The 27,524-nt window shown below is 44.0% G+C and overlaps 1 protein-coding gene across 3 annotated transcripts; it reads right to left on the reverse strand.

Moving 5' to 3' along the window:
• Slc18a1 (solute carrier family 18 member A1) lies at positions 1 to 27,524 on the reverse strand. Of its 3 annotated transcripts, XM_027388859.2 has the most exons (15): positions 27,401 to 27,524; positions 25,758 to 26,112; positions 24,447 to 24,505; positions 19,903 to 19,986; positions 18,953 to 19,045; positions 17,357 to 17,446; positions 17,104 to 17,147; positions 14,802 to 14,862; positions 14,626 to 14,721; positions 5,013 to 5,091; positions 3,823 to 3,874; positions 2,298 to 2,361; positions 1,930 to 2,049; positions 1,581 to 1,714; positions 1 to 286 (listed from the first exon to the last, which is right to left on the reverse strand). In XM_027388859.2, the coding sequence occupies exons 1-15, from the start codon at positions 27,522 to 27,524 to the stop codon at positions 176 to 178; spliced, it is 1,566 nt and encodes a 521-aa protein (XP_027244660.1). In that variant the 3' UTR covers positions 1 to 175. The 3 variants fall into 3 exon arrangements, with proteins under 3 accessions (XP_027244660.1, XP_035307771.1, XP_035307772.1); XM_035451880.1 differs by lacking the exon at positions 14,626 to 14,721; XM_035451881.1 differs by lacking the exon at positions 1,581 to 1,714.

A 27,524-nucleotide genomic window follows, 5' to 3' on the forward strand; every position in this document is an offset into this window, starting at 1 on the left:
TGGTGGCTTGCACAAGTGATTAAGGGCAAGGCATCAATGAGAAGACAAGCAGGGAGACACCCAGATCAAAGGAAAATGAAACCCATTGAATGGTCCATAGCGATCTTGTCCCTGGGGAGCAGGTGGTCACTGAAATCCAAGTCTTAAACGGGGTCACCTGGGATGACTTCTTCAGCTACTCCTCACTGCCGGGATCATCGCTGTTGTCCCCCAAGGGAAACTCCTTTGTGGGCTTCCGGGATGCATACATCTGAGTCTCCATGGGGCATTCCTGGCTCAGAATAGCCTGAAGCAAGAAACAAGTATAGATATTACTGCATAGTTTTGACCATCCTGTTTCTTGTCCACACTAGCACATCCAAGCTTAGTGCAGATGTAAGTACAGCATCCTCCTTCTGCCTCATGAATAGGCTCAGGCCTTCCAAGGTACCTAGGCACATGATTCAGGTCCAGTCAGGACAAACATCTGATATGCTTGTTCTTGAATCCTAGCACCAGTATGTACAAGGCACAGAAAGAAGCTGGCTGAAATGGATTCTCCTCTCATAGATTTTTCTGCCTACTCCTGTTCCTTTGAGAAGCTTCTGCATACTTCCTGAATCCACGAGGCCCTAGGGCTGCTGGGGTGTTCATGCTACAAGAAGAGCAAAGTATCATATTAACTATATCAGGGAGTATACAGGATCTTTTTACCTAGAGACTATTTTTTTAACTTTAAAAGACATGGCCTGAGTTGAGAGATGCCTCAGTAAGTATGAGCACTTAACTCTGCAAACATAAGGACTGAGCTGGAATCCCCAACACCCATATAAAGACTGTGCACAGTCATATGCCTGTAAACCTAGTACTGATGAATAGAAACAAGCAGGTCTTGGGAGCTCACTGGACAGCCAGCGTAGACAAGGCCAGAAGGCAAAGAATAATAAAAGAAGACAGTACCCTCCTCTTATACACTACCTAGAATGCACCATATGCAGACAAAAATAAATAAAATGAGGTAATTTAAAAAAAAAGACATCACCAGATAAGGATAAAGCAGATTCAAATGAATGAGTGTGTGAGTGAATATCTGAACATACTCCGTGGAATTCTGCTACTTATATAAGATATAACTTAGTAAATTGAGTCTTGCTATAGTAACCACAGGATGCCTTTTATAGCCAATATTCCCATCTCTCAGTAAGATCTCACTTTTCTTTTTTTTAGTTTAGTTTTGTTTTATTTTGCTTTTTTGAATAGGTCTTATGAAGGCCAGGCTAGCCTTTAATTCCATACATAGCTGGGGACAACCCTGACCTTCTATCCTACTACCTCTATCTCCCAAATGCTGGGAGACCAGATGTACATGACCATGCCTGCTCCCCATTTTCCTTCTTCACTTAAGATCCAGATGATAGAGGATCCAGTGGCTTGGAGAAAGAAGGGAAAGGAAAAAGGGGGAAAGGAAGGATACATGTGTTAGGAAGAAGAGAGAGAGATACTACACCACCGAGAAATGACCAGCAGAGGGGAAATGAGCTCACAGTGGAGCCACAGGAAGAAACAGTCATGTATTTTACTCAGCACTCAGGGTGCCTTACAAGCTTCTCCTCCTTAGCTGGGGGGTTCTGCAGGAAGCAGCAGAGAGGCGCATAGATGATATTGATGACACCAATGACGACCATGAGCCACGGGAAGCCAATGACCTGTACAACAGCACCCCCGGTAGATGGACCTGTGAAAAAAATAAATCAAATTCCAAGTGTTTGTTGAATTAGGGGAAAACTATGCTAGGAAAAGTGGGTAACCACAGAGGCAGTAACAGATTCCACTATCTTCAGCTCCCAAGGAAAATAAGGCATCTGGTTCCACATCCAGGTTAGCTACAATGGATAGGGGAGACTGGGTCACTTGGGCCTGGGAGTTCCCATCCGCACCCAACCAACATACCAATAGCAAAGCCTATGCAAAAAGCCACATCAGCGATGGCATAGACACTCCCATACACAGAGGTGTGGCGCAAATCCACCAGGTATCCCATGATGGGCATCAAAGAGGAATCCACCATGCCTGTGGCCAGAACAAGCAAGATGCTGTCAGTCAGCTTACCCATAGCTACAGCACCTCCCTCTACTCTGCCTCCCTGGCCTGCTGTCCCCACAGTCAGCACCAACAGAGGTCCAGGTAGGAACCACGAGCCCACCTCCGCACATCTGCCATCTCCCATTCCTGCCTTCTGATGTGAAAATGGGGAGGAAAGGAACCTTACCCAAAGGAAGTTCTCAAAGGCTTCTTTTTGTCTTAAGAGCACTACTTACCTATGGCAAAGCCAAGGCCTGCATTGGGACCAATGAGACCAAAAATGTTGTGAGCCAGAGGCACCTGGAAAGAACCAAAAGAAGAGTTCCTCATAGTGCCACTGGGATGGGGGCACAGCAGGCAGAGTTTTCATGTGACAGAGTTTGGAGACATGTGCTGTATGCATTACCTCTGATTTCTCACACCTTCTTTTGAGGAATAATCTTCCTCTCCACTTTGATCACATGAAAGCTGGATTGGAACCACCCAAAGTTATGAAGCCAGTAAGCAGTAAGATCAAGTTTGAACCTCAGACTGAACTCTATATTTCTTGAGATAGGATCTCACTAAGTTGCCCAAGACAGACTTGAACTTAGTCTGTAGCCCAGGCAAGCCCTTACCTCCTATCTTAGCATCTGGAGGTAACTGGCATTAAAGGCCTGAACCACCAAATTAAGTCCTCACATTTATTTGAAACCCTAACTTGGTAGCCATTGTAGCAAAAAGATAAAAAAAAAAAAAAAATGAGCCCAACAGTTAACAGCTCAACAACTGGAGAGACTGGTGGAATCATTTGGGTGGCACAAGAGCAAGCTATGGCATGCATAGCCTTGCTGAAAGCCTGTCCTTCCCTTTTAAGCAGTGTCCCTACCCTTTCCTTGGTACCTGTTACCCAACCCACTATTCCATCGCGTAGCCCTCAAAGATTTAGCATGCCATTTAGCACTGACAACTCATCATACCTATGGAGCAATACCTCAAGAGGCGCTCATGTTTATCAGTGGCAGGGCTGACTTGCCCGGGGCTTTTCATGTGCCCTCTCCATGCTGCAGTCTATGTGGGTTACCTCACACATCCTGTGATATGCAAGCAGAATCCTTCAGTGAGAATACTGAGCAGAGGGGGTGACATGAGTAGCTCAGAGCCACATAAATGACAAGTGACAAAGCTGGGGTGGAGGCCTGAGTCCATGCCTATCACCAGGGGTTCCAGCTCATCCTAGGTGCAGTGCTCAAAGCTCCGCAGCTCTGTTCTCATATCCTTGAGCCTGGAGCCAAATGGACTGATGGACTGGTGGTCTCCACTGAGAACTGGAGACAGTAAAGACCTGGGAGTGCAAAGGGCTCTTAAAAATGGAAACCCCTGCTTTCCCTCTTCTACTGAATTTTCTGGTCCTAGAGACTGAGCCATTGATGGTACCTACCCTGGTGGCTGGTGGCAGTTGTCACAGTAGATTGAGTAAGTGGATTCATAGAACACCGTTGGCTGGCTGGCTCCAGAAAGATAGCAACATGTTTCACTTTATGTCTATGTGCACAGCCTCGCACCTCTGGTTCCCCCCACCCACGGCCTGCTTCCTCTCCTTTTCCACCTCCTTTTGATGGCATGCCCTTTCAGTTGATGGCATCTCCCCCAGCACCAATTTCTGCTCATGTCGAAATAGTTTCCTAGAAGTTCCTACCAAGTCAGCCCACTGCCCATCTAAAGGAAAATTATCTTTCAATGTCTAGCATGCCTCCTTTTTCAACTGGGCCTTGTACTTACACAGAGCAAGCTGATGCCTACTGCCACCATTCCAACGAGGGCGCACAGCCACCTGGAAGAAAAGAGCCATCATCCCACCCTATCTGTAGAGAGATGGCTACTACTTGCCACCTCGGCCAGTCCTCCACACCCTACTTCAAGCAATCCCTTGGATTGGGAAGGGAATGCATAGAGACAGACTTCAGGACCAGGTTGAAGCCTTTTGGCCCCTGTCCTTTGCTTGACCACTTCTCCCTGACCTCGAAGCTCTTCTCATAGCAGTGCTGGGAGAAGTACAGTGGGACGTGTGCTTGTTTCCCTCAGAACTGGTCTGCTGGCTCCAAAGGCACTCGGTTCTAGGGAGGTGGCCATGCTCTTGATTACTAGTGGTTGCCAGTTCAGGTTATTTCCTTCATAGTTTTTCTTTATTATTATTTGAGTGAGGGGGAGTGTGTGTGTAGAGTGGGGGTGGTTGTGAGAAGAGGCACACCACAGCATGTGTGTGTCAGATGTCAACTTTGTGGAGTTAGTTCCTTCCTTCTGTCTTTATGTGGGTTCTGGGGATTGAACTCGGGTCACTAAGTTTTTGAGGTCAGTGCTTTTACCCACTGACCTATCTCTACAGCCCAGCTCAGACTCCACCTACTCATAATATATGTGGTTTGCATCTCAAAACCCATATGGAAATATGCATACCTCCTCATACCCATAACGATGCTTTCAAATGTACTTTTTAAATCTTTGTACTGAGCTACAATGATAAAATTAAAACCAAGGCTATTTCATCATTGTAGTAGGAGAAGAGAGAATCTAGATTCATACTTCTTGCCACCCCAACCCCTGCCCCTATTGGCTTCTGATGTCCCTGTCTACAATTCCCTCAGTTCCATGGAATAGAACTTGGCAACTGCTGCCCCCAAATGCATACTGCGTTTTTTCTTTTGGCATCTGTTGGCTATTGGGGTGGCATTATCTCTTTAGCTGGAAAGGAAGGGCTATCTCTGTGTAATCACTGCCTCTGGAAAGCGGTCAGCTCAGGATAACCCATTCTCTATCCTGTCCCCATCACCTGCCCATTCACCTCCCTCATGGAAATTTTTATCACTGTGGCCTATAGTGTCTCTAAGAAGCTGTCCCAAGTACAGGAACAAGCTCAAAGGACACTGTTAAGTGACCATTTAACCATTATTCCAGTTCCTCTGAGTACATACCGACCCATCTTGTTGGCCAACACACCAAAAAGGTTTGTGCCGATGAGGTAGGCCACACTGGCAGGCAAGAAGGCCAGACCTGTGGAAGAACATGGAAGCTCACCTTAGGACTTGCTCAACTTAATCTAAAGCACCTTATTTCTTACAGTTGTGGAGTACCTCTGACACCTCCAGGTCCCCAAACCACTTTGCTGTATGCTTTGAAGATCTTTGCGCAACTCAACAGCAGCAGTCTCAGGACCCTGCAGCCCTGTTTTCCTCAAAAACAAGGCTGCTTTTAGCCTCAATGTATTTAATACATTCTCAGCTCCCAGGCTTTCTGACAAGTGACTCAGTGAGTCACTGGAATGTATAAGATTCACTTGGTTATCAGCACAAAAGTAGGAGCTTCCTGGGAAGTCAAATCCCTCACTTGCGTGTGAGCTGTCTGTCCTCTTATTGCTTTGCCTGTGGTCTTTGCCTTTCCAAGCCTGGGCTCCAACATCTGACTCTAGCAAAGCTGTTACTATATCATGCCAGGTAACAGTGGGAGCAAGTTGGAAAATGTTTCCTTAACTACTGTCCTGGCCACATGCCTTTATGACAACAGAGTGAGATGATCTGAAACATGGATTTCAGAGCATAGTTTGGGTTCAGTATGTGGCTTGTCCATTTGTAAACTACATGACTTGGAAATTTTCCTTGTTATTTCTGAGTTCTTCCCCCACCCATCCATCTTTTTCCTTCTTTCTTGTGTTTTCCTGATGAGCTTGTACCATGTGTCAGGTATTCTTAAGGCCGGTGATTGAGCAGCAAATAAGATCAACACAGAAGGGCTCAAGAGATAGCTCAGTGGTCAAGAGCACTGACTGTTCTTACAGAGGGCCCAGGTTTCATTCCCAGCACTCACATGGTGGCTACAATCTTCTACAACTACAGTTTCTTGGGCACCAGGGACACATGTGGTGCATAGAACATACATATAGGCAAAACACCCATACACATAAAATGTAAAATACTTTTAAAATATTTTTAAAGGTAAAAAAATATTTTTAAAAGGTAAACATTGAAACAAATACATAATTCCAGTATGGGGGAGGCCATAGGCAACACAAGGAAAACATATTGTCTTCTCAAGGAAAGCATTGAACCAAAGGCGGGAAGTGCTATTTTAATGGAAAAATTAAAAAAGAAATAGAAAAATACAAATATTGGCACTTCCTCAAAAATCAAAATATATGCTCAAATGCTTTATTATGCTTTTCTACTATGACAGTGTCCATTAACCAATCAGGCAAGAATGTAAAACCGAATTCTAACCACTAAGAGTGAGGCACAGGAGCCCTGTGCAAGTGCTTGCTTGATTAAGCAGTTAGCAGATAAGTGCCCTTCTACCTTTTTGCCTTGCAGAAGTACTTGGGATTATGTGGCCATTGTCTTGAGATCCCCGATGGCTTTTCTACTAGGCTGAGTGGAGAGCATTATAAATTCAATGTCTACATAGCAAAACACTATCTTAAAACAAACAAGTATAAGCATATAAACACGAAAGACGATCATAACTCAAAGTAAGCTCACATTTAAGGAGAGATTGATAATTAATGCTACAATAATTTATTTTATTTGCTAAATAATAATGCTAAAGTAAACACTAAAAATAACGTGGAGAAAATAATTTTGAAAAATGTGAAAGAAATTTCATGTAGCCATATGTCAGAGTGACTGGAGGAAAGACAACCATGCATTTGTGAAGCCAAGAAAGGCTGCCGGTGGTGCTGAAGCTGAGTCGTTGTTTACTCAGCTTCAGCTGAGTAAAGTGAAGAGAGAAATGTGTGGCACCCAACACAAGCTCAGAAGCTTAAAGAACAAACCACATAGTGCGCAGCTGCAGGCGCAGGAAGGCTGGCTGGGTGCTGGGACCTGTGAGCAGACAGCACATGAGAAGCTTCAGAGACAATTATACAAACCAGCCTGTGTTTTCTAAAGTATCTTAGAAGAATGGCTTCACAGGACAAGAGTGAAGGCAGAGACTGTCTGTCGCAAGCCCTGGAGAAAAGGCAGAGTCTCCTCTTGGAAGCCAAAACAGAGAAAAGTAAACAAAATTGGAAGTATTTTTAAGGTGGCATTGTAGAGCTTTCCCTCCTGTGGGGACACAATGAGAGTGAGAAGAGAGAAATAATGAGAACTAAAGTTTTTTGTTTTGTTTTAAACAACTGGATGATGGGGAGAGGGAAGATCCTGGAAAGGAGAAGTCAGGAGGGCATGAAGGGCTTGAAACAGCCGTGGGGAGGGGCCGGACAGCAGATATACAAGGGCAGGGCTCCAGGGAGAGGTCATGAGCACACACACTCAGGACTAGCTGGTCGCTTCTTGGTTTTTAAGATAATGGAAGCGGGGACTGAAGAGATGGCTCAGCGATTGGGGGCTCTTAGTGGTCTCGCAAAGGATCTGACTTCTGTCCCTAACAAGCAGGTTAAGGACAGCTGCCTGTGCTCCAGAGGGATCTGACCCCTCTGGCTTCTGAGTACCTGCACTCACATGTACATGCCCCCTGCCAAACAAACATTAGTAATTATAAATAGAGACTTTTTAAGAGCACAAACTCTTTTTGTTTTAATATGGGAAATGGGTGGGATTTCCTGCAAAAGTTCAAAAAAAAATAGATATCCTAATTTGCACACCACAGTATAGGATTCCTTTTTTTTGTAATTCATAACCCTGACTATCCTGGAACTCATTATGTGGATAAAGCTGGATCTGAACCCACAGAGATCCCCCTGCCTCTGCCTCTGCCTCTGCCTCTGCCCTCTGTCTCTGCCTCCTGAATGCCAAGATCAAAGGTGTATGCCACCACACCCAGGTTAAAAATTTTTAGTTATGTGTATCAGTGTGTGCCTGCTTGTCCATATGTGCACCATGTCTGTATGTGCACCTTGTCCATGCAGTGCCATCAGAGGACATCAGGTCCCCTAGAAATGGAGTTACAGATGATCATGAGACACTCTGTGTGTGCTGGTGATGGAACTGTGGTCCTCTGGAAGAGCAGGAAGTGCTCTTAACCACTGAGCCATTTCTCCAGCCCAAGGATGGAATTCTTATCTTTGAAAGGTAGCAAAGAATGAGAGGAGAAACTTATGAAGTGAAGGATACAGCTAAGAAGGCAATGGGGAGTCACTAGAATGATTCAGCCATCCCCAGAGAGAAGGCAGTATCTGAGGGCACGGATGCAAGACAAATGGTGACAAACCATAGGAGCCCCTTGGCCTCCCTTTAAGAAAAGTCAATAGCTGAACATGTGAGGATGAATGTGTAGAGTGTACAGAAGTCTATCTGGGGAAGTATAAAAACAAAACAGTTGTTTTGGAAGGAGAAATGGAGCATATAGCTAGCAGCATATAGGAAGACCATTAGCAGAAAAATATACTTTAGGTTTGTGGTCATAAATATTAGGTGAGAGCTAGACATGACGACATATGCTTTCAATCCCAGATACTCAGGAAGCTGAGGCAGGGAGACTGCAAGTTCAAAGCCAGCCTGGGAAAGTTGGTGTGGCCAATCTCAAAATAAAATTTAAAAGGCTGGAAATTTAGCTTACTAGCAGAGTGTTTATCTAGCATATATGGGATCCTACGTCTCTACTACTGCAATAATAAACAAAATAGGGATGGATCTCAGTAGAGCACTTGCCTAGCATTCATGAGGCCCTGAGTTCAATTCCCAGCACTGCAAGAAATAAAAGAAGATAAGGAAAAATATCCTGGCCATATGTTATACTGCTGCTCTATTCACTGTTCTTGACAGAGGCAGGACTAGAACTTTTAACCAGAAGAGAGTCTCAGAAGCAAAGAAGACTTTCAAAGGAAGTGACATTAGTGCAGGACTCTAGAAGCCAAACTGAACTTTGGGGGGGGGGGGTGCAAGAGGCATGAGCAGTGATGGAAAAAGAAAAACACCTAAGGCGAGTGGATGGCTGGTCTAAGTAACGTTAAACTGAGCGAAGAATGTGGAAGATGCCAACTAGCTTGCCTGAAACCGAGATTCCAGAGGGGATGGGATTAGGAGTGGTGTTAGTAGCAAGGGCATCCATAGCATCTAGTGGTTAAATTGAGGAGAAAGGGATCACTGCATGCAAGTACCCTGAGAAAGTGGGAGGCTTAGGTGTTGACAGCCTCACCCACCAGGGCAGTGAAGTCACTAGCTCAGGACAGGAATCACCCTGGAAAGAACAAGTGTGAGAGTTTTTGTGGGAGAACAGGTAACAAAGAGGTCGGTGGATGGCAGTACAAACTGATGGACTATAAGGATCCAGGGGTCATTGAAGGTGAACAGGAAAGAAACTGTCTGGAAACAACAAAAGAGAGCAAAGCCTGGAGGGGCAGATTGTCGGCAGGGCACAGAGCAAACTGTCATCAAGAGCCCTCGGGATCCCATGGTGCTCTTGGGAAAGAATCTAGCTTTTTAGCAAGGGTGAGAGGTACAGAGGAGAGGAAGACTGCATGCTGATACTTGCCAAGGTCAGGGAATCCCACAAAGCCCAGGATTTAGAAGGGCCATGGCATACTGGGTCAGGTCAAAAGAATCTTTTAAATAAAGGTTTGTAAATTGTTTGTATGTGAAACTCTCCCCCACCCCCCGAAAATTCATGTGTTGGGCGTTTGTTCCCCAGAAGGTTGCTGTGGGTGGAGAAAAGACCTTTAAGAGCAAGGCCTGTGGTGCAGATGTAGCTCAGTTGGTAAAGTGCCTGCCTAGCAGGCACAAGAGGCCCTGGGTTCTATCCTCAGTAGCGTATAATGTCCACAGGTCCACACACACCTGTAATCCTGGCATTCTGGAGGTAGGGGCAGAAGGACAGAAGTTCATTTTCAACCTCAGATACACAGTGAGTTTGAAGCCACTATGTGAGACCCTGCTAGAGGTGAGGGCAAGTCCTTTGATCATCAGAGGGGTTTCCTAGAAACATATTAAGTAGGCTCCCATGGACCACTAGAACTTTTCTGAGGGTAAATTGAAGGATGGGATTGCACCTTGAATTGTCTGTGCTGCTAACACCCAGCACTATTTATTTGTGCCATTTACCTCCAAAGCTTGCTAAATTATGAAGTCAGCCCACCTTGGCCATTTTGTTATGAAAATAAAATTAACCCAGGGACAGGATGGTTTTGATTCACCAAGAAAATACTACATAGACTCTCAGCCCTCATTACAAAATCTTCTTTTTGTAGCAGTTGGAGGCCATTACAAAGAACCACAACTAGTCAAAATGCAGAGAGCAAGTGACTTTCAGGTGCCTGTCCCCAAATGAACAGAGTGACATAACCCTATACCCAAAGCTCAGGGAACATTACGTAAGATTATAAGAGCCTGAGGACAAGGCTAATTGTTGCAAAATAGCATGTTCTGGATTCAACGGGGAAGCTGCAACCATGAAATCTCAATAATATGGTTGTCTGCACAAGACCACACCAGTCAGTATTCCAGTGTACGTGGGGGAAGGGCTCACAAAGTTCAACCCCTAGTTGAAGATCTCCAGGCATCAGAAGGAAGGAGAATCATCTTTTTTCAGGAGTGAGCCCTTTTGAAAATTGTCTGTGCCCAGGTAGTCAGTCATACATCCATGAGCATATGGACGACACTATTGGACCCTGAGAGATTTTATACACATGTATGCATGTAGAAACACATGCCTGAGCACACACACTAAAACAGTAATAATTAAAGACGAGGCCATCATTTTAAAGGCAGGGTAGGGCAACATGGCAAGAGCTGGAGAGGCTGGGGTGATGGTTATGATAAAAATACACTGTAGTTATGAGATTATTAAAAAATTTAAAATGTTTGTAGAGAACATAAAAAGTAAGAACACACCGGGTGTTGGTGGCACATGCCTTAATCCCAGCACTCGGGAGGCAGAGGCAGGCGGATATCTGTGAATTTGACGCCAGCCTGGTCTACAAGAGCTAGTTCCAGGAAAGCCTCCAAAGCTACGCAGAGAAACCCTGTCTCGAAAAAAAAAAAAAAAAAGAAAGAAAAGAAAAGAAAAGAAAAGTAAGAATACACTGGATATCTCTTAGACGGGCTTGGCGCAGAAGTGCCCTGTGAGCACTCGGCTTAATTATGGTGGCCTGTGATGGTCAGGACGAACCCAGGCATCTCACTTCAAGGCCAGGTGTTTCCTCTACCCAAGCCCACCAGAGGTACTCCTGGACAGCTCTGGTTGGAGAGTATGCTTGGAACCAGCAGTGTGAGTCTCTTTGGGCCTCATAGCCCCTCCCTGTACCACTTTGGACCTTAAGGAAACAATGTAACCCAATAGAAAGTACCATGTCTCTGATCCCAAAGCCCAATGTAAACAGTTGGTCAGGGCCGGGCAGCTGCTTGTTTGCTTTTAATATTGTCTTCCAGGCAGCAGAAGTGAAGCATGCCGTCCTGTATTTGCCTACTTTATCTGCACAGGGTGGCAATCTGCTTCAAACTGTACCTGTTCATTTGTGTGTAAATGCTTTTGAAAGTTTAGAGGTAATAACTACTGAATGGTTTAGCTAATACAAAGAAAGAGGAAGCTCACTGGCCTAGTTCCCTGTCTCCCTGACATCCTTGTAAATTGTGTGAAATTTCCTCAAACAGGCACTTGTTCCATAGCACCTGACCCTAGCTGGTATTTCAGCAGGACTTTGTGTTCTAGGCTAATTAACACCCACATGCGGTTCACAGCCTGTCTCAAGGGTGGAGCGCACATAGCCATGACTGTCAAGATGAATTATTAGCTGACAAATCCTCTAATCCACGCACTGCACTGCACTAACCTCCCTGAAATAAGTACAAAGACCAAGACCCTGAGAGATTTTATAAATTTTACAAATGAAGACGGTTGTGGTGGTGCACACCTATAATCCCAGCACCGAAGAAGTTGTCATAAGAGAACTGGGAAGTCAAAATCTGTCCAAGCTGTATAGTGAGATCTTGTCTAAATAAATAAATATAAGAAAAATCAGGGCTCTCCAGCATGACAATTGGTAAATGGCTGGGTATAAGTTCAAACCAGAGTGCATCTGTTTCCAAAGACAGTGTTATCTTCTGTAATTGGTAGCAGTACCTAGGACCCATTGGCCATGTGGCACCAGGTCCAATTCAGACCACATGTCACTCTCAACAGCTTTTATTATTGTTGTTGTTATTGCTGTCAGTTTGACTGGGGTTTTTTGTTTGTTTGTTTGTTTTGCCTTTTCTCCTTCCTGCAAACTGGAGAAATGTTCTTCACGGGCACTGATTTTCTAAGGGTGATTGACAACAGGTGTGGTGTATACCCTTGTCCCCTGGAAACTCATTAGAAATGTTACTTGTTCCATGGGGTGTGGGGCACATGCCTCAAAGCCTAAGGTCCTTGGGAGATGGAGGCAAGAGGATTAAGAGTTCAAGGCTAGGTTGCCTATATATCCAGTGCAAGGCATGACCGGGCTATGTGAGACCCAGTCTCAAAACAAAAACAAGATCGTGATCAAAAAAGATAGGAGTGTAGCCCAGGCTGGCCTTGAACTTGTGATCTTCCTGTCTCAGCCTCCTTTAGCAATCCTACCAGTGTGTACCACCACAACTGGGAGTCAAGGTGTCTCTGACTCTTTTGTCTGCTCTTGGGATCCTTTTTCTCCTACTGAGTTGCCTCCCCTGCCGTGTTATGAGAGTCTGTCTTTTTGTATCTTGTTACACCATGTTCAGTGAACATCCTTGGGAGGCCTGTTCTTTTCTGAAGGGAAATGGAGGAGTGGATCTGGAGAGAAAAGATTGGGTAGGGGGGTGTTGGAAGGAGTAGGGGAAACTGTGGTCAGGGTGTATAGAAAACAAAAATAAATTTTAAAAAAAGAGGGAGGTGAACTTGATCTGTTTTTGCCAACTTACTTAGAAGCCCCAGCATCATCTAGAATGTATAGAGTTTATAGGTACAGACAGCACTGAGGAAAAGTAGTATAAGATGCTGGTACTTGTAAGTGAGGCTGCTAACTGGATTGCTGGGAGAGGGCTGCTCCAGGTTGTAGTGTACTCACTAGTACCAGGAGCCAGAGTGTCCAGAACCTCTTCGGAAGAGATATTATCTGCACTGAGCATTGCCTAACTCAATTAATTGTCTTGGTCAGAGGCAGTTACAGCCCAAGAAATTCAATTTGAAGCTAAGTGTACAGCTGGACTCCTGCTTTGAATTGGTCCCTTAAAATTAGATTCTGTATTTTTTTTATGGTCCATTGAGCTATATCCAGTTCTTATCAGCTTTCTCAAGGCACCACAAGCCTCTCCTGCCTCTAGTGTCTGAGTTGTTTACACGTAGCCTCTTCTGTCCCCTTGTCCTTAGGTTTCCTGGAAGTGGTCCAGGCATTCTCGCCAAGCTCACTCAAATCACAAGGCTTCCACGGAGCAGAAGAGGCTGGGGGCCTCTATTCTGGGCCTGGATGGATGCTGCACACCCTTTATAGAGTATATAGGACAACAAAAGGAGGTGTAGTGACAGTGTGGTTGGTTGTGAACCTACACAGTGTACAGGTACAGAGCACACCTCAGGCCATTTGTTCCTATAATAGCTCTTTGAAGCAGATGGCACTACCATGTTCATTTTAGACATCAGTCAAGTGGTACTCATTGTGAAACCAGATTACTTCAAAATAATGTGGTACCAAGTGCCTAGTTCAAAGGCATTAAGGCTTAGGGTTTATTTCTCAGGTCTCACTAAATAAGATAGCATGGCTGGGGCTGTAGCTTAGTGGTACAATGCTTGCCCAGTTTGCATGAGGACCCTGGGATTTATCCCCAGGACTAGTCAAAACTAAAGAGGAGACAGCATGGGCACGGTTACCTGTAAATGGAGCTGATAAGGCCTCACTGGCTGGAACAACAAAGCAAAATTTTACCTTACAATGTTACATAAATGAAAGATTCCTTGAAGGTGATGCTCAGAAGGTGATAGTTAATTTTATTAATTACTGGATCAGAGTCTCTGGGAGACACACCTCTGGGCTGTCTGTGAGGGCATTTGAAGAGGTTTAAATGCAGAGGGAAGACCCACACTGAATGTGGGCAGCACCATTGGGGCTGGGGCCTTAGACAAAATAAAAGGGAATTTAAAAAGAACACAGATAAGTGCAGGCATCCCCTGCTCTCTGTTTCATGGTCCCTCCAGAACTGAGGCGGTCCAGCAGTATTTAACTCTGCAGGCCTTCCGGCCTAGATAGACTGTGTCCTCCCAAACCATGAGCTAAAGGAAATCCTCCTTTTGTTATGATGCTTTTGTTGGGTACTTTGTCACAGCAACAAGAGAAGTAATACAGATAGATGAGGTGATTTTCACACATTTCTATTGCCAGTCAATACTATGAAAACAAAAACAAGCCTTTGGCTGGAAATACTGAATACTTTTAAATTAATACTAGGCCCGTGACCTTTCCATTGCCCGCCATCTTTCATAAGGTGATTCTCCACCCACCCACTTGGACTCAGTTCATCCGTGTGGACATGGGCTGAGTCTGTGAAGGGTGTGTACTGTCCCTTTAAGAGGCTGATGACATGGACTTGATGGTTGTTGATTACCTTCGAAAAGACCCATAGCACCTGCCTGGTGCCTTAGCCATTGGTGGGGACCCAGGTCACTTACCTAGCTGCCACTCAGGGGAGCACATGGTCTGCATCATCCAGATGGGCAGTGTGGGCTCTAGTATGGCAACCCCCATGTTGGCCAGGCAGATGGAACCTGAGAGACAGCTCTGTGAGCCAGTGTGGCTGCCTAAAGCCCGACTCTTCCCACAGAGAGGGAGGCAGCGCTCAGCTCACCTGCTGCCACCAGGATGTAGGGGTCTTTGAGAAGTGTCAGAAGTGGAGTTCCCATGGCATTCTGAGAAAACAAATAACATGAACCTTCCATTTCTACAGGCTTCACAACCTGTTTTCACAAGATCTGAGATACGACCTTGGATACCATTGGCTCCTTTACTGTAGAAACTTGGGTGGAGGGAAAGGATGTGACCTATCTGCTATCACAGCTAGGGACAGAGTCCATCTTGTGTACAAGTCCTGAGGCAATTGGCAGCACACTATGTATTGGACATAATTCCTACCTCCAGTGAATGGAAGGAAGGCCAGGATTGTCAAGAAGTGCCATGGGACTTTCCACTATATCTCTCTAGAAACATTGTTTGACCCACAGGCAACATTTGACAACAGGCAGAGCACTTAACCTCAATGTGACTGTGGAAGTGCTACAGAAGAGAGTTCAAATTCAGGGTCTCCCTTTGATCCATTCTGTGCTACACTGTGCAGTTGGGGAGTTTGAATACTGATGTCATCATGCTGGTCCTAATGACTAGTCTTGATTGCCCCTCTCTCGTGTCATTACCCTTATACCAGCTACACCTGGACACCCCACCTTCCTTTTGTTATGTTTACCCAAATTACCATCATTCCCATCCCCCTAGTTCTCCATCTTACCTGCCCTTCAAGGTCAAGTTCAAATTTCACCTTCCCACGGTGTTCCCTGACTCAGTAGTTGCAACTAAAGAGTATTTCCTAATCTCTTGTGTGCATTCTACTCTATCACATATGATATTTAGTAGTCTGGATGCACACACAACAATGGATAAATACAGAGGTGCTCAAACTAAAATTATAATATTCTTACCCCATATACAAATCAAAGAAATGAATATAAATAGTAAACATATACACAAAGAAGTAAACAAGCATCACAGTTAAAGATATGTTATGTTTACTGCCAGAGCTGGGGTGTGCACAGCTCAGTGGTAGAGTACTCGCCTGGGCTGGGCATGGACCTGTGTTTGATTCCTACTACAGTACTGTCAAAGGTGAGGAGGGGGGGAGAGAGGGAGGAAGAGAGAAAAAAGTCAGATGAAGAAGAAAGCATTACTTCCAAAATTATAAAATGCATGTTCATGAGGTTATTAATTGAAGTACTATTTGTGATGGCAACATACTAAAAACCACCTAAATGCACAAACAGGAAACAGAAGGAAACATTTCTTCCCTAATATGGATCATAAAACTGCAAAACAACAAGGGGGTGTTTTTTTTTTTTTTTCAGGATACATTAAGTGAGGGGGGAAGGAAAATGTAAAGAAGCATATAGAGTGTGTTACCTTTTATGGAAGGAAGCGGGTAACCATAAGAAAACAGACATAAATCATTTGGGAGAGAAAACACAAAAACAGAACAGAATTGAAGTGCTCACTTTCAAGAGATAGAGGTGAGGGAAGGAAAATAGCAAGAGAGATTAATGTCCTGTGAATATATCTTCTAGATAGCTTTGGCTCCTAGATGGTAATGGTCTATACATCCCCAAAATACTATACTAATGTTATGAAGTTATTATATCCCTTCCGACTCATACAACAAAGTATAATACCACATTCAAGGGAAATTCTTTAAAGTCCTCCCACTGACACCCAGGCCACAGTACCTTCATCTACAGTAAGTTCTTTCTATCAAACTTTGTAGCGGATCTCATCCCCTTTCTCTTCATATCTAGAATCTTCTCCAGCTCAGATGCATCCTTACCCTCCCAGTGGTGTCCAGTCCTTTTCTACTTCTGTTGTTACAATCCCTTCTCCTTTGACTTCAGACAACTCACCTATGAGGAGACCTGACCCAGGAATGGTAGACACATTCATTCTTCTCCACTGGCACCACTGCTTCTGTCACATACACACAAAAATGCTTGCACGCCAGCACCGTCTTAATCAGTACTCGAATGCTGGGCAACTCCTTGCTCAATGCTCTACCCATACCCTCATAATACTTCTTGATCTGGATTTCTTAGAGCTGTCTTTGGCTTGACGTCAGATAAACACAAATGCTGGTATTTCTGAACTATAACTGAATGATGCTTAACTGGGGATGTTCTTGGTTGTCCAGAGGTCTTTGTCACCTTTGCCATTCCATAGAAAGCACTTCATTCTTTCTACAGCCTCACTTCCATCTTTGTCCAAGCCAGACTCCTTTGCTACTCTAAGTGTAGGCCTCCAGGGAATCCAAAGCTGGGGTTCACTTTTCTCAGCATCCCTTTCACCTGTGCTCAGCCATGCTCTTTTTCCCAGAGCAGTGGAATTTCCTGTCCACTTACCTCAGAAGACACTTTGGAAGGCCATAGGATGCAAAGCTGGAGAGCTGAGGAAAAAGGGAGACCGAGGGACAGTTCTGCTTAGTCACTGATTATCCAGGCCTCTACTAATCGCCATGTAGCTACCCCTTCAACCCCTTCAGTTTCTTCCTTTTCTCCTAGAATGGGGCAGCCCTTGACCCATCTAAACATGTCAAGATAGACACCATGGCATAGTGCACTTCCAACCTGAGCGGAGGCACCAGTATTGACCTACCTCCATCCAGAAGGGCCAGGAAGGCCAAGATGAGGAACGGCGAGGACTTCCCCACGAATTCATACATCACACTTCCGAAAGGTGCTCCCACTGAAAGGAAGACAGCACAGACACCTGCGGTGTGACTCTTCTCCATCACCCACCCACTCTGCCTTTACTGAAGGCACTAAGCTCCACTGAGGCTGGGGGTTCAGAGCTGGAGAAGATTCAGTCTTGTCCTCAAAGAGCTCCTTTCTAGTAACTGAAATTTTGCAGGGCAGGGATGGGAGGGGGAATAGGACAAATAATTGAAATGTGGCAAAGCACTCAACAGTAAACGGTCTTGTGCACAAAATACTATGTAAGTCTAATGGAATGAGTCAGAAAGGCAGGATGGTCGTAAACACTTTACCAAGTCTATTACACCTGGGGCCATGTGTAGGAATAACACTGAAGGGTCCGAATGGGGGCACACACGGAAGTAAAAATTGATGTTAATGCAACATGAGTGTTTTGAGGGGAAATATGAAGATGAAGATAGCTGAGGCAACATTAATCAAGGGCTCCAGGTAGATGAGGTATCTATTGATGTAACCAGCAATAACCTTGTTGGTTATTGAGAAACATGGTACTTTTTAGCAGAGAAGAAACACCACCAGGTGTAGGCTCTAAAAGATTCTTCTGGTAGTATGTACTATGAAGGAAAGAGGGGGTGTGAAAGAGAACCTGTAGGAGGTTAGTGCCATGCTCAAACCAAGAAAGAAGGAGCAGTTGACATTGAAGGGGCTCTATGGGATGTAGCATGCTCATTCTTCTAAAAGTGACTCTGATAATGGAGTCTAATATGACCCAAATCCAACCTGGGTAGCCATATGGCTACTAACAAAGAACAGGGCTTTCTTCCCTTTGTTCTGTACCATGGTGTCTGGTAGAGCATAGGCCAGGGAAGAATGAGACTTAGGTCTTCCCTGGGCAAGTTTGTAAACTCCCTGAGGGCAGAACATTGTCTGAAGTCTTTAACCTCTATGCCCTCTGTGTTAGCATTGTGCTTGGTATGGAGAGTGCAAAAGCTTGTTGAATTAGTCAATATGAAGTCTGAATGTCATCCAAAACATAAATATGTTGTTTGGAGCTGGGACTTCTGCGTACAGAACATCTGTGTCCTTATTCTGGCCCTGGCATTACTTTGGATAACTCCTTAATCTTTATAATTCTCATCTCTAGCCTGAGGGAAGCCATTCATCCTTCACAAGTTGGTTATAAGGATTGAAAAACATTACTTCTATGAAATCAGCAGAGACTCTGGTAAAAGCCCGGTTCTCCTGTGGAAAGTACCAGTAATAGTGCCTAGTAATGTGGGGGCACTCATTCCCTTGGGAAGATTGTTTTTCATGACTTCCCCAGGGCCTCATGCATTTCACAGATTCTTAAGAAGAAAGAAATGCCACCTTCCCCTAGTGATCTTTCTGAAGGGGTCAACATAATTGGGCTAGGAAGGCAAGGAAAATACTTACTTGTCTTCCATGACAGGGAAGTACCTGCCTCCTGAAGCCATCTCTGTAGAGTTTGCAACACCCCCATCTCCTGAATTCAGGCCTCTGTCTAGGTGCTACTTACCCAGAAGACCCAAAGCCAGGCCCCCCAAAGCAATTCCCATGGCTCTCCCTCTCTCATGGTTGTCAGTATAGACACTGGCCAGCATCCCAAGTCCTGCACAGAAAATGACAGCTGAAGTTGGCATGTGGGAGGATGCTGCTGCTGATTGCTTCCCTTTGTTCCATCCCTGTAACATCTTGAGTGATTGTCTTTGCTGAATATTTCATTTGAGGGGTTATAAAACATAGCTCACAGTATATTGCAAATACTGCCTTCTACAGTTGCTCCGCCCTCTTTCCCTACATGCAACTTACTATTTTGGTGCTGATGTTGTTAATATTGTTAACAATAAAAAGCCTTAGGGGAAGGATAATATAAAAAATGCTACTATCTAATTATTTCATGTTTCATAGGGTTTTGTCATTTCCTAATATATTTCTCTGCATGAGAAGGTCACAGACCAGGCCAGTAAAGGAAGACATATGAGTGGACTACTGTATTCAGTGGTGCTCAAGGAGGAGCATGAAAATACTAGGCACCTGGGAGGGAGAACAGGCTGGCAACATCTAGCATCTGTGCCATCGGGCCATTCACTTATGTGAAAGGCATAACACAGCAGCTTCATGAGATGCTGTGACATCTTCGCTTAGCAATACTTTGAAAACTATGATGACATTACAGAAATGCAAAGGAAAGGCCAAGAAGTGGAAGCAGATAAAAAGCCTGAGCTTAGGCTTATTCTGACTTGAGCTAGCTGTACCTGTATAACAACTGACCTTAACCCAGGCCAGGGATCTCTGGGCCCCTCCCACAAGCCCACAGTCACTTTATTCCTGAATTACCTCCCTGGATGGCGTTTTCCTTAGTTTCCTCAATTTTATGTAGTAGCTAAAGTAGTTCAGTAGTAGTAAGAGAGGTGTGTGTGTGTGTGTGTGTGTGTGTGTGTGTGTGTGTGTGTGTTGCAGCATTACCTGCAACAGATGAAAATGAAGATCCGATGCCTTGAAGGGTTCGGGCCACAAACAGCAGGGCATAGGTGCCAGAGAAAGCAAACACTGGGAAAGAGAAGAGTCAGAATGATCCAGGTTGACATGAGGAGAAACATTTTCCTCAGTGTTGTAGTCACTAGCATGGTGCTTGTGCTCCTGTAAATAGTCCCTCATCCATGCTTCTGTAAGTAACCCTAATTAAACTTGTTGGGTCCCAAAAAAAGACATGAAAGAAGGGGGCTCTTTGGGAAGAGGAAGATTATCAGTGAGAGTGAGGAGGGATAAAAGAGGGTAATTGGGGAGGGGGATGAACATGGCCAAAAGTACATACTATAATGCATGAAACAATCGTACAAACCCATTACTAGATATTAGGTTAATTAGACTGTCACAGTCAGATTTGGCAATCAACTTGAGATAGCCCAGAGTCATCTGGGAAGCAGTTGAGGAATTACCTAGATCAGATTGGCCTGTGGCCATGTCTGTGAGGCATTTTCTTAATTGCTAATTGATACAGGAGAGCCCAGCCCAAGATGGGCAGCACCATTCCTAGGCAGGTGGTCCTGGATTGTGTAAGAAAGGTAGCTAGCTAAGCAAGGAATTAGAAGCAAGCTAGTAAGCCTCTTTCTTTTGTGATCTCTGCATCAGTTTCTGCCTCTGGGTTCCAGCCTTGGCTTTCCCCAACCATGAACTATATTAGTCTGTAAGCCAAATAAACCATTTTTTTACCTAGTTGTTTTGGTAACAATATTTTATCACAACAGCAAAAAAAACAAAGCAGGACATTAATAAAATAACATTTAAAAAATAAGAATAATTTTTAGGCCAGAGAGACGGCTCGGTGGGTAAAGGTGCTGACTGCAACTTGAGTTTGATCCCTGGAACCCACATGGTAGGACAGAACCAACTTTTTCAAGTTGTCCTTTGACCTTAATGCACTCTGTGGCATTCATATGCATGTATAACAAACAAATAACAGAATAAATAAACATCAAATTTTTCATAGAAAAGAAGAATTAGCAAGATGACTCAGATTCTGTAGAGATGAGTCACTATTACATAGATCTTAAGCATGCATGATGAGATGAGTGCCCTGTTTCACAGAATTAACATATTTAAATATAAAAGGAAGAAAGCATGGTGATGTTTGCTTTTTGTTCTTGAAGTTAACTACTTAATCGTCCCAATCTTCAAGTAGGACTGATTTTGAATTGATGAAAAAGCTGAGAAGCCACAGATGCATAACTCAAATCAGTACACAGTGGAAGGAAGGTGGTAGTTCTTGCTGAGAATCTGATATTCTACTCACTGAAATTGGAAACTGGTACCTAACCCTACTCCTGGATCCTGCATTACATCACATTGGCCCCTTACCATTGCTGGGCCCTCCTGGGCCATCTTTTGGGTGCACCTCAAAGCCATAGACATTGGGTAGAAGGCATCTTACATTCTATCTGACCCTTTCCCCTTGGCAGAAGATGCTTCCACCAAATCAAACTGGGATTTACTAAATGATACTGAGTGCCCTACTCTGCTGGACTGGTAGCAGATGTGAAAAAGAAAGAGTGCATCCAGTTTATGCCCTTGAAGATGGATCATCTACTTGAGACTAACACAATGAAACTGAGAGGCAAACTGGAGAGTGCTGTCTCAAACTAAATTACAGGTTGTAGAGGTTGTGTTGGTAGTCCCAGACATCACTCATCCTTAACTCCCAAATAATATCTCCAAAGAGAAAAGAATCCTACCCAAGGTGTCTGATTCAGACAAACTTTAATCCTCCTGACCACTTATTATATGTATCTTTGGTTGTGTGTCATGATCTTCAGTTATAGCCCAACATGACCACACCCAAGCACTCATGGTCTTCCCCAAAGCACACTTTCTCTGCCCCTCCTTTTTTAACCTCCAATGCCCATTCTTGGATGTTCTAATACTAGTATGCTCAAACCCCACACTTTTATGTCCTTAAAGAATGGAGTGGCTAATTTGTCTTTCATTACCTGGGACTTTTATAGTTCCAGAACTAAAAGTCACATTGTGGAGAGCCTCAGTCCCAGGAAAATCAAGATAGTTGGTCACACTATTGAGAAAAAAAACCAATAATTTTCCTTTTCATTTTTCCTTTTTGTCTGTTTATTTGGTTGTTGTTGTTTTTTGTTTGTTTGTTTTTTGTTTTTTGTTTTTTGTTTTTGAGATGAGATTTCTCTCTGTAACAGCTCTGGCTGTCCTGGAACTTGATTTGTAGACCAGGCTGGCCTCAAACTCACAGATATCCACTTGCCTCTACCTCCTGAGTTCTGAAATTAAAAGCATGCACTACCACCTGGCTCCTTTTCTTCTTTCTAAATTAATATGGGCCATTATTTGTCCCCCAGTTACATCAAGAAGACCCAGGTGGGACTTTAAGAGGAGTTATAAGCAACAGCAGCTTCTTAGTAATTTTGTTTTTCTGAGACAGGGTCTCATGTAGCCTGGGCTGGCCTTGAACTCACTATAGCCAAGGATGACTCTGGACTTCTAAGCCTCCTGCTGCTAGCTCCCAAGTGCTAGGATTACAGGCCTGTGCTCAATTCTTCTTCTTCTTCTTCTTCTTCTTCTTCTTCTTCTTCTTCTTCTTCTTCTTCTTCTTCTTCTTCTTCTTCTTCTCCTCCTCCTCCTCCTCCTCCTCCTCCTCCTCCTCCTCCTTCTCCTCTCTCTAGATTTCATTTATTTATTATGCATACAGTGTTCTGCCTACAGGCCAGAAGAGAACACAAGATCTCATTACAGATGTCTGTGAGCCACCACGTAGTTGCTGGGAATTGAACTCAGGACCTCTGGAAGAACAACCAGTGCTCTTAACCTCTGAACCATCTCTCCAGCCCCTGAACGCAGTTCTTATTATTTTATTCAAACCCCAAGTAAGGCTGACATAGGCTATCCTAACAGGCAAATATATGTTCTTTTGTATAGAATTGGGCTAACCCAGTAGAGCAACACTAGTGACCTCATGTAAACCATAATTGTTATTTAACACATACAGTTAGGTAAATAAGAAAAGGTTTGACTCTACTCCTTGGCAGAGGATCAGGCAAGGATTTTGTGATAAATTGCTTGGATCACAGATACACTTTGTGGTCTTATTTTACAGGGTATGGTCATGATTCCCAAGGCAACCACAACACCCTCCTCTAGACACCTAGAACATATTTTATTGTTTATATGTGTTCCAGACAAAATTTTAATGAATTTCCAAGTCACATTGAATGACTGAGTTCCCTAACACAGACTGTGTTCTCTAACACAGACTGAACTTATAGAAAACTAGTGAACACTGATAACGAACTTCTGATCTCTTTTCTTGTGAGTAAATTCTGTCCTCACCCCTTCATACTTGTGCACTTTGGTCCCCACCCCACCCCCTACTTCCATTTCCCTCTGAACCCAACCAGCCCTTCCACCACCCTAAGTCTCTTGTCTTCATTTACTGGTTTTGGTTTTGTTTAGTGTCCCACAGAGTTTGATGAGGGCCTTTTCTGTGACCCTGAGTTTAGAACTAGGCAGCAGAGCCTTGTGACCTCATTTTCTTTCATTCAGTTATAATGACCCAAGAGTATTTCCAGCTCTCAGCCAAAACATCCCATTTCGAGCTCTTGCTCTTCAGCCTTCCTTGCATCTCTAAGTGCAACTATTCTCATCCAACTTCTTACTCTGGGAAGAAGAAAAGCTGAGAAGGGGGAATAAGGAGGATGTGTGATAGAGTACTAAGAAAAAAATCAAGAGGAAGAAGCTGCAGTTAGAACAAGGAATTTGCAGAGGCAGTAGGAACCAAAGGTCGATCTCCAGGTGCATTCCCTGCTTTAATCCCCTAATAGTGAACAACTCACCCCGGTGTTTCAGCCCTTTTCAGGCTCATACATCAGGCTTATTCATCTCACTGTTTTGATTCCACCTCCATTTTATTAGGAACATAAAGCTGACACTGGATGAGCTTTGTCATTTACTTTTCTGTTTCTTTAGCAAATTTACTTTCCTAGGGTATTACCTTTAGTGCCCTTAGTTGGGAAACATTAGGATTTGGGGACTTTTCTAGTTACTATGATACAACATTCTTTTGTTGTTGTTGTTAGTCACCCTTCCCATAGCACACCAAAATAATACCTTTACCACAGCACAATAAAATCATGCTATCTCTTTTTAAAAGATGGGAGGCTTGTAGTAAGCTTGCTCAAGAGGTTAGTCACACACACACACACACACACACACACACACACACACACACACACACCATAGCATGTACATCCAAACAGCTCTCACGATTTAGAGTCTGTTCTCCTGTAGAAGAGGAGAATTGCTCCAGTTAGAGGAGGTGGTTCCTAAGACTATCCCAGCCCCATTCAAATGACTACAAAACTTTTCAGTCAGTGTCCCACTTGACTTGTTCAGATGTCTTATTTTCCTCTGGGCAATTCAATCCTGCTCCCTTACATTACGTTTACATGATGGAATCAAAGATGCTTCATGAAGGGAAGCAAATGACTTACTTAGTGTGGAGAGAAACATGATCATAAAGCCAGCAAACATCGGGATGTGATAGCCAATCCTGAAACGGCAGTGAACAAAGAAAGATAGCATTGCAGCAGCCATTCATACACTGGGACAGTGGTGTGAATGCATACACATTAATGAACAAACATGTAAATCCACCCATAAACAAGGCTCAAATTATCCTTTCCAGGAAAAAATATCTCTCAAAACCCCAGTATCATCCTAGATTGGCTTTCTAGGAGGCCAGAACATCAAAATGTGTTCAGACTGTCTCAGACTCCTCATCCCACCCAAGCCATGCTCTCCAACTTCCAGCTAGTTTCGGTGTTCAATAGTCACATCACTAAGAAAATGTGACATCTATAACATTTCACCAATAGCCTGTTATCCTTTGGGATAACAAGCTTCCAAACTGCTAGCTCCCCTGGAGGCCAGAGCATTTTTCGTCTTCTAACCACCTGTATCATCACTTCTCAACCTGTGTGGGTCATGAGCCCTTTGAGGATGGAATGCCCCTTTCACAGTTGTCACACATCAGATATCCTGCACATTAGATATTCACATTACAACTCATAACAGTAACAAAAGTACAGTATGAAGTAGCAATGAAATCATTTTATGGTTGGGAGTCAAGCCCAAGAGGAACTGTATAAAGGGTCACAGCATTAGGAAGGCTGAGAACCATTGACCTATATGAGACCTGGACCTCTGTACTAAGCCCCAGTCTGTACTATGTGGATGGGACACTGTGGCATTTGAATAAGAATGGCACCCATAGGCTCATATATTTGAACACTTAATTACCAGGGAGTGACACTTTGAAAGGATAAGATGAATAAAGGGGTGTGGCCTTGTTGGAGCAAGTGTGTCATTGGGGGTGGGCTTTCAAAAGTCCATGCCAGCTGGGAGGTGGTGGAGCATGCCTTTAATCCCAGCACTCAGGAGGCAGGGGCAGGCAGATCTGTGTGAGTTTCAGGCCAGCCTGGTCTACAAGAACTAGTTCCAGGACAACCTCCAAAGCCACAGAGAAACCCTGTCTTGTAAAAACAAAAAGTCCATGCAAACTCCAGAGTCTATCTCACACACTCTCTCTCTGCTTATGGATCAAGATATAGCTCACAGCTACTACTCCAGAACCTACCTGCATGTCACTAAGTTTCCTGCCATGATGATTATAGACTAAACTTCTGAAACTTTAAGCAAGACCTAAATTTAAATGCTTTCTCTTACAATAGTTGCCTTGGCCATGATGTCTCTTCTTAGCAATAGAGCAGTGGCTAAGACAGACACTGTAGCTACTGAGTTACCTGTTGGTAAGAGGTCCTACAAATGGGTTGACCAGAAGTTGCATCAAAGCCTTTGAAGCAAATAGAACCCCAACCCGGATGTTTTCTTCTTCCAAGAATTCTATCCCTTGCAAGCAGCTGTTTTTAGGTGCTGAGCCAGCTTCAGTGACTGGAGGAGGGATGGTGCCATTTGTCCAAGCTACATGGAAGAGTACATGCGCTTCTGCAGTCGTAGTGGTGTTGTCAAAGAAGGAGAATATGGTAGAGAAGTCAGGAGAGGTGACAGCTTGCTGGGACCTTACAGAAGGACCCCTATGCAAAGAAGAGTTGACATCTCTGAACTCTGTCGCATACAGGAAGGTGGGCACAATGGGCACTGAAAATCAATAAGGATATGTGAGGAAACTCAAGGACAGAAACCCTTTAAACTACTAAGTTCAAAGGCATTACTATGAGGCCCAGGTTTATGCAGAGAGAAGACTCCTAAGTAACATCATTCAAAGCCTACTAAAGATCACAAATGCTCAAATCATCCTATTAGTTAAAGGACCAAATTCTAGTTATCATATAGTTAAGCTTTATGGGTTTGTGGCATCTTTACTGGTTAATTCACCTACTTTGTAATCAATCACATATAATAACCTGAGAACCAATACTTGATGATGATCTATAATGATTTTTCACAGATGGGTGAAAAATGGGGAAAAAATAGTCACCCAATACACATATTCCAGCTGAAATAGAACAAGGTTGGTTCTGCCTCTTTGTATAAGCTCTCAGACGACCAGAGGGCTGGAGAGTCTAAGGACCCAGGCAGTGTGGTATGAGAAGCTCTGGCTCTGAGGCAGTTCACAGGTATTGAATTCCAGCCCCAGTGCTTGCCAGTGGGCAGCTTGGGTATGCCATTAACACCTTTGAGCCTTCTGTAAAAGAGAAAGAACCTTCCAGGACACATTGACGTCGAGATTTAATAACTTCTATGGTGGAGTGGAGATGGTGTATGCATACTTCACTTTGATTCAGAGATTCCTTATTTTCTATTTCAGTGTTTGTGAGAATTTTATTAATATAATTATTAGAACCACAAGAAATGAGTATTGACTGTATTGGATTATGTACTTGTCACAAGGTGACTCTTCTTTAAAGCATGTATGTCACCCAGAAGGGACAACATGCTAGTACTAAGTCACATACTTCTGTAATGTCATGCAAAAATTAGCGAAGTGTCAGCCAGAAAATTCGGGACTGTGGGGCAATGAATTGCAAACAAGACTAGGCTTGGTAAGGACTTGGATGTCCTATGTTTGCAAAGAAGAGGCTGGAATAGCATCCCAGGAAAACCTTGCTCACTGCCTCAGGTGTCTCCAGAGTCATCAGAAACCATGAGAAGACATAATGGTGAAGAAGTGACATTCTGGCTTAGGTCTTCTTTTCATGCCAGGCCCCTCTGAAGCTGTTTTTGTTTGGACCTCTGGAGTCATTGGTCTGAAGTCTGACAGCCTCAGAGCCTGCTGCCTACAGTTCGCTCTGACCCTCAACAACCTCCATGTCTTTTCCATATGAAAATCTTAGCAAGTCTGCTCATTGATGAAATCAAGTAGGGTACAAGCTGCCGTTATGACTTAAAGCAGACACACCCTCATCCCCAAAAGCCCCAGACGTACCCACCACAGTCAGCAGCATGTTGTCCAGGAGCAGAGCCACAAACACTACCACCAGCACCAGCTGCCGGGACTCTCTCCCTTCCTTCAGCAAACGCTGAGGAGCACCCAGAACAACCTGGAACAT

This window comes from Cricetulus griseus (assembly GCF_003668045.3).
Source record: "Cricetulus griseus strain 17A/GY chromosome 1 unlocalized genomic scaffold, alternate assembly CriGri-PICRH-1.0 chr1_0, whole genome shotgun sequence".
Lineage (NCBI taxonomy): Eukaryota > Metazoa > Chordata > Mammalia > Rodentia > Cricetidae > Cricetulus > Cricetulus griseus.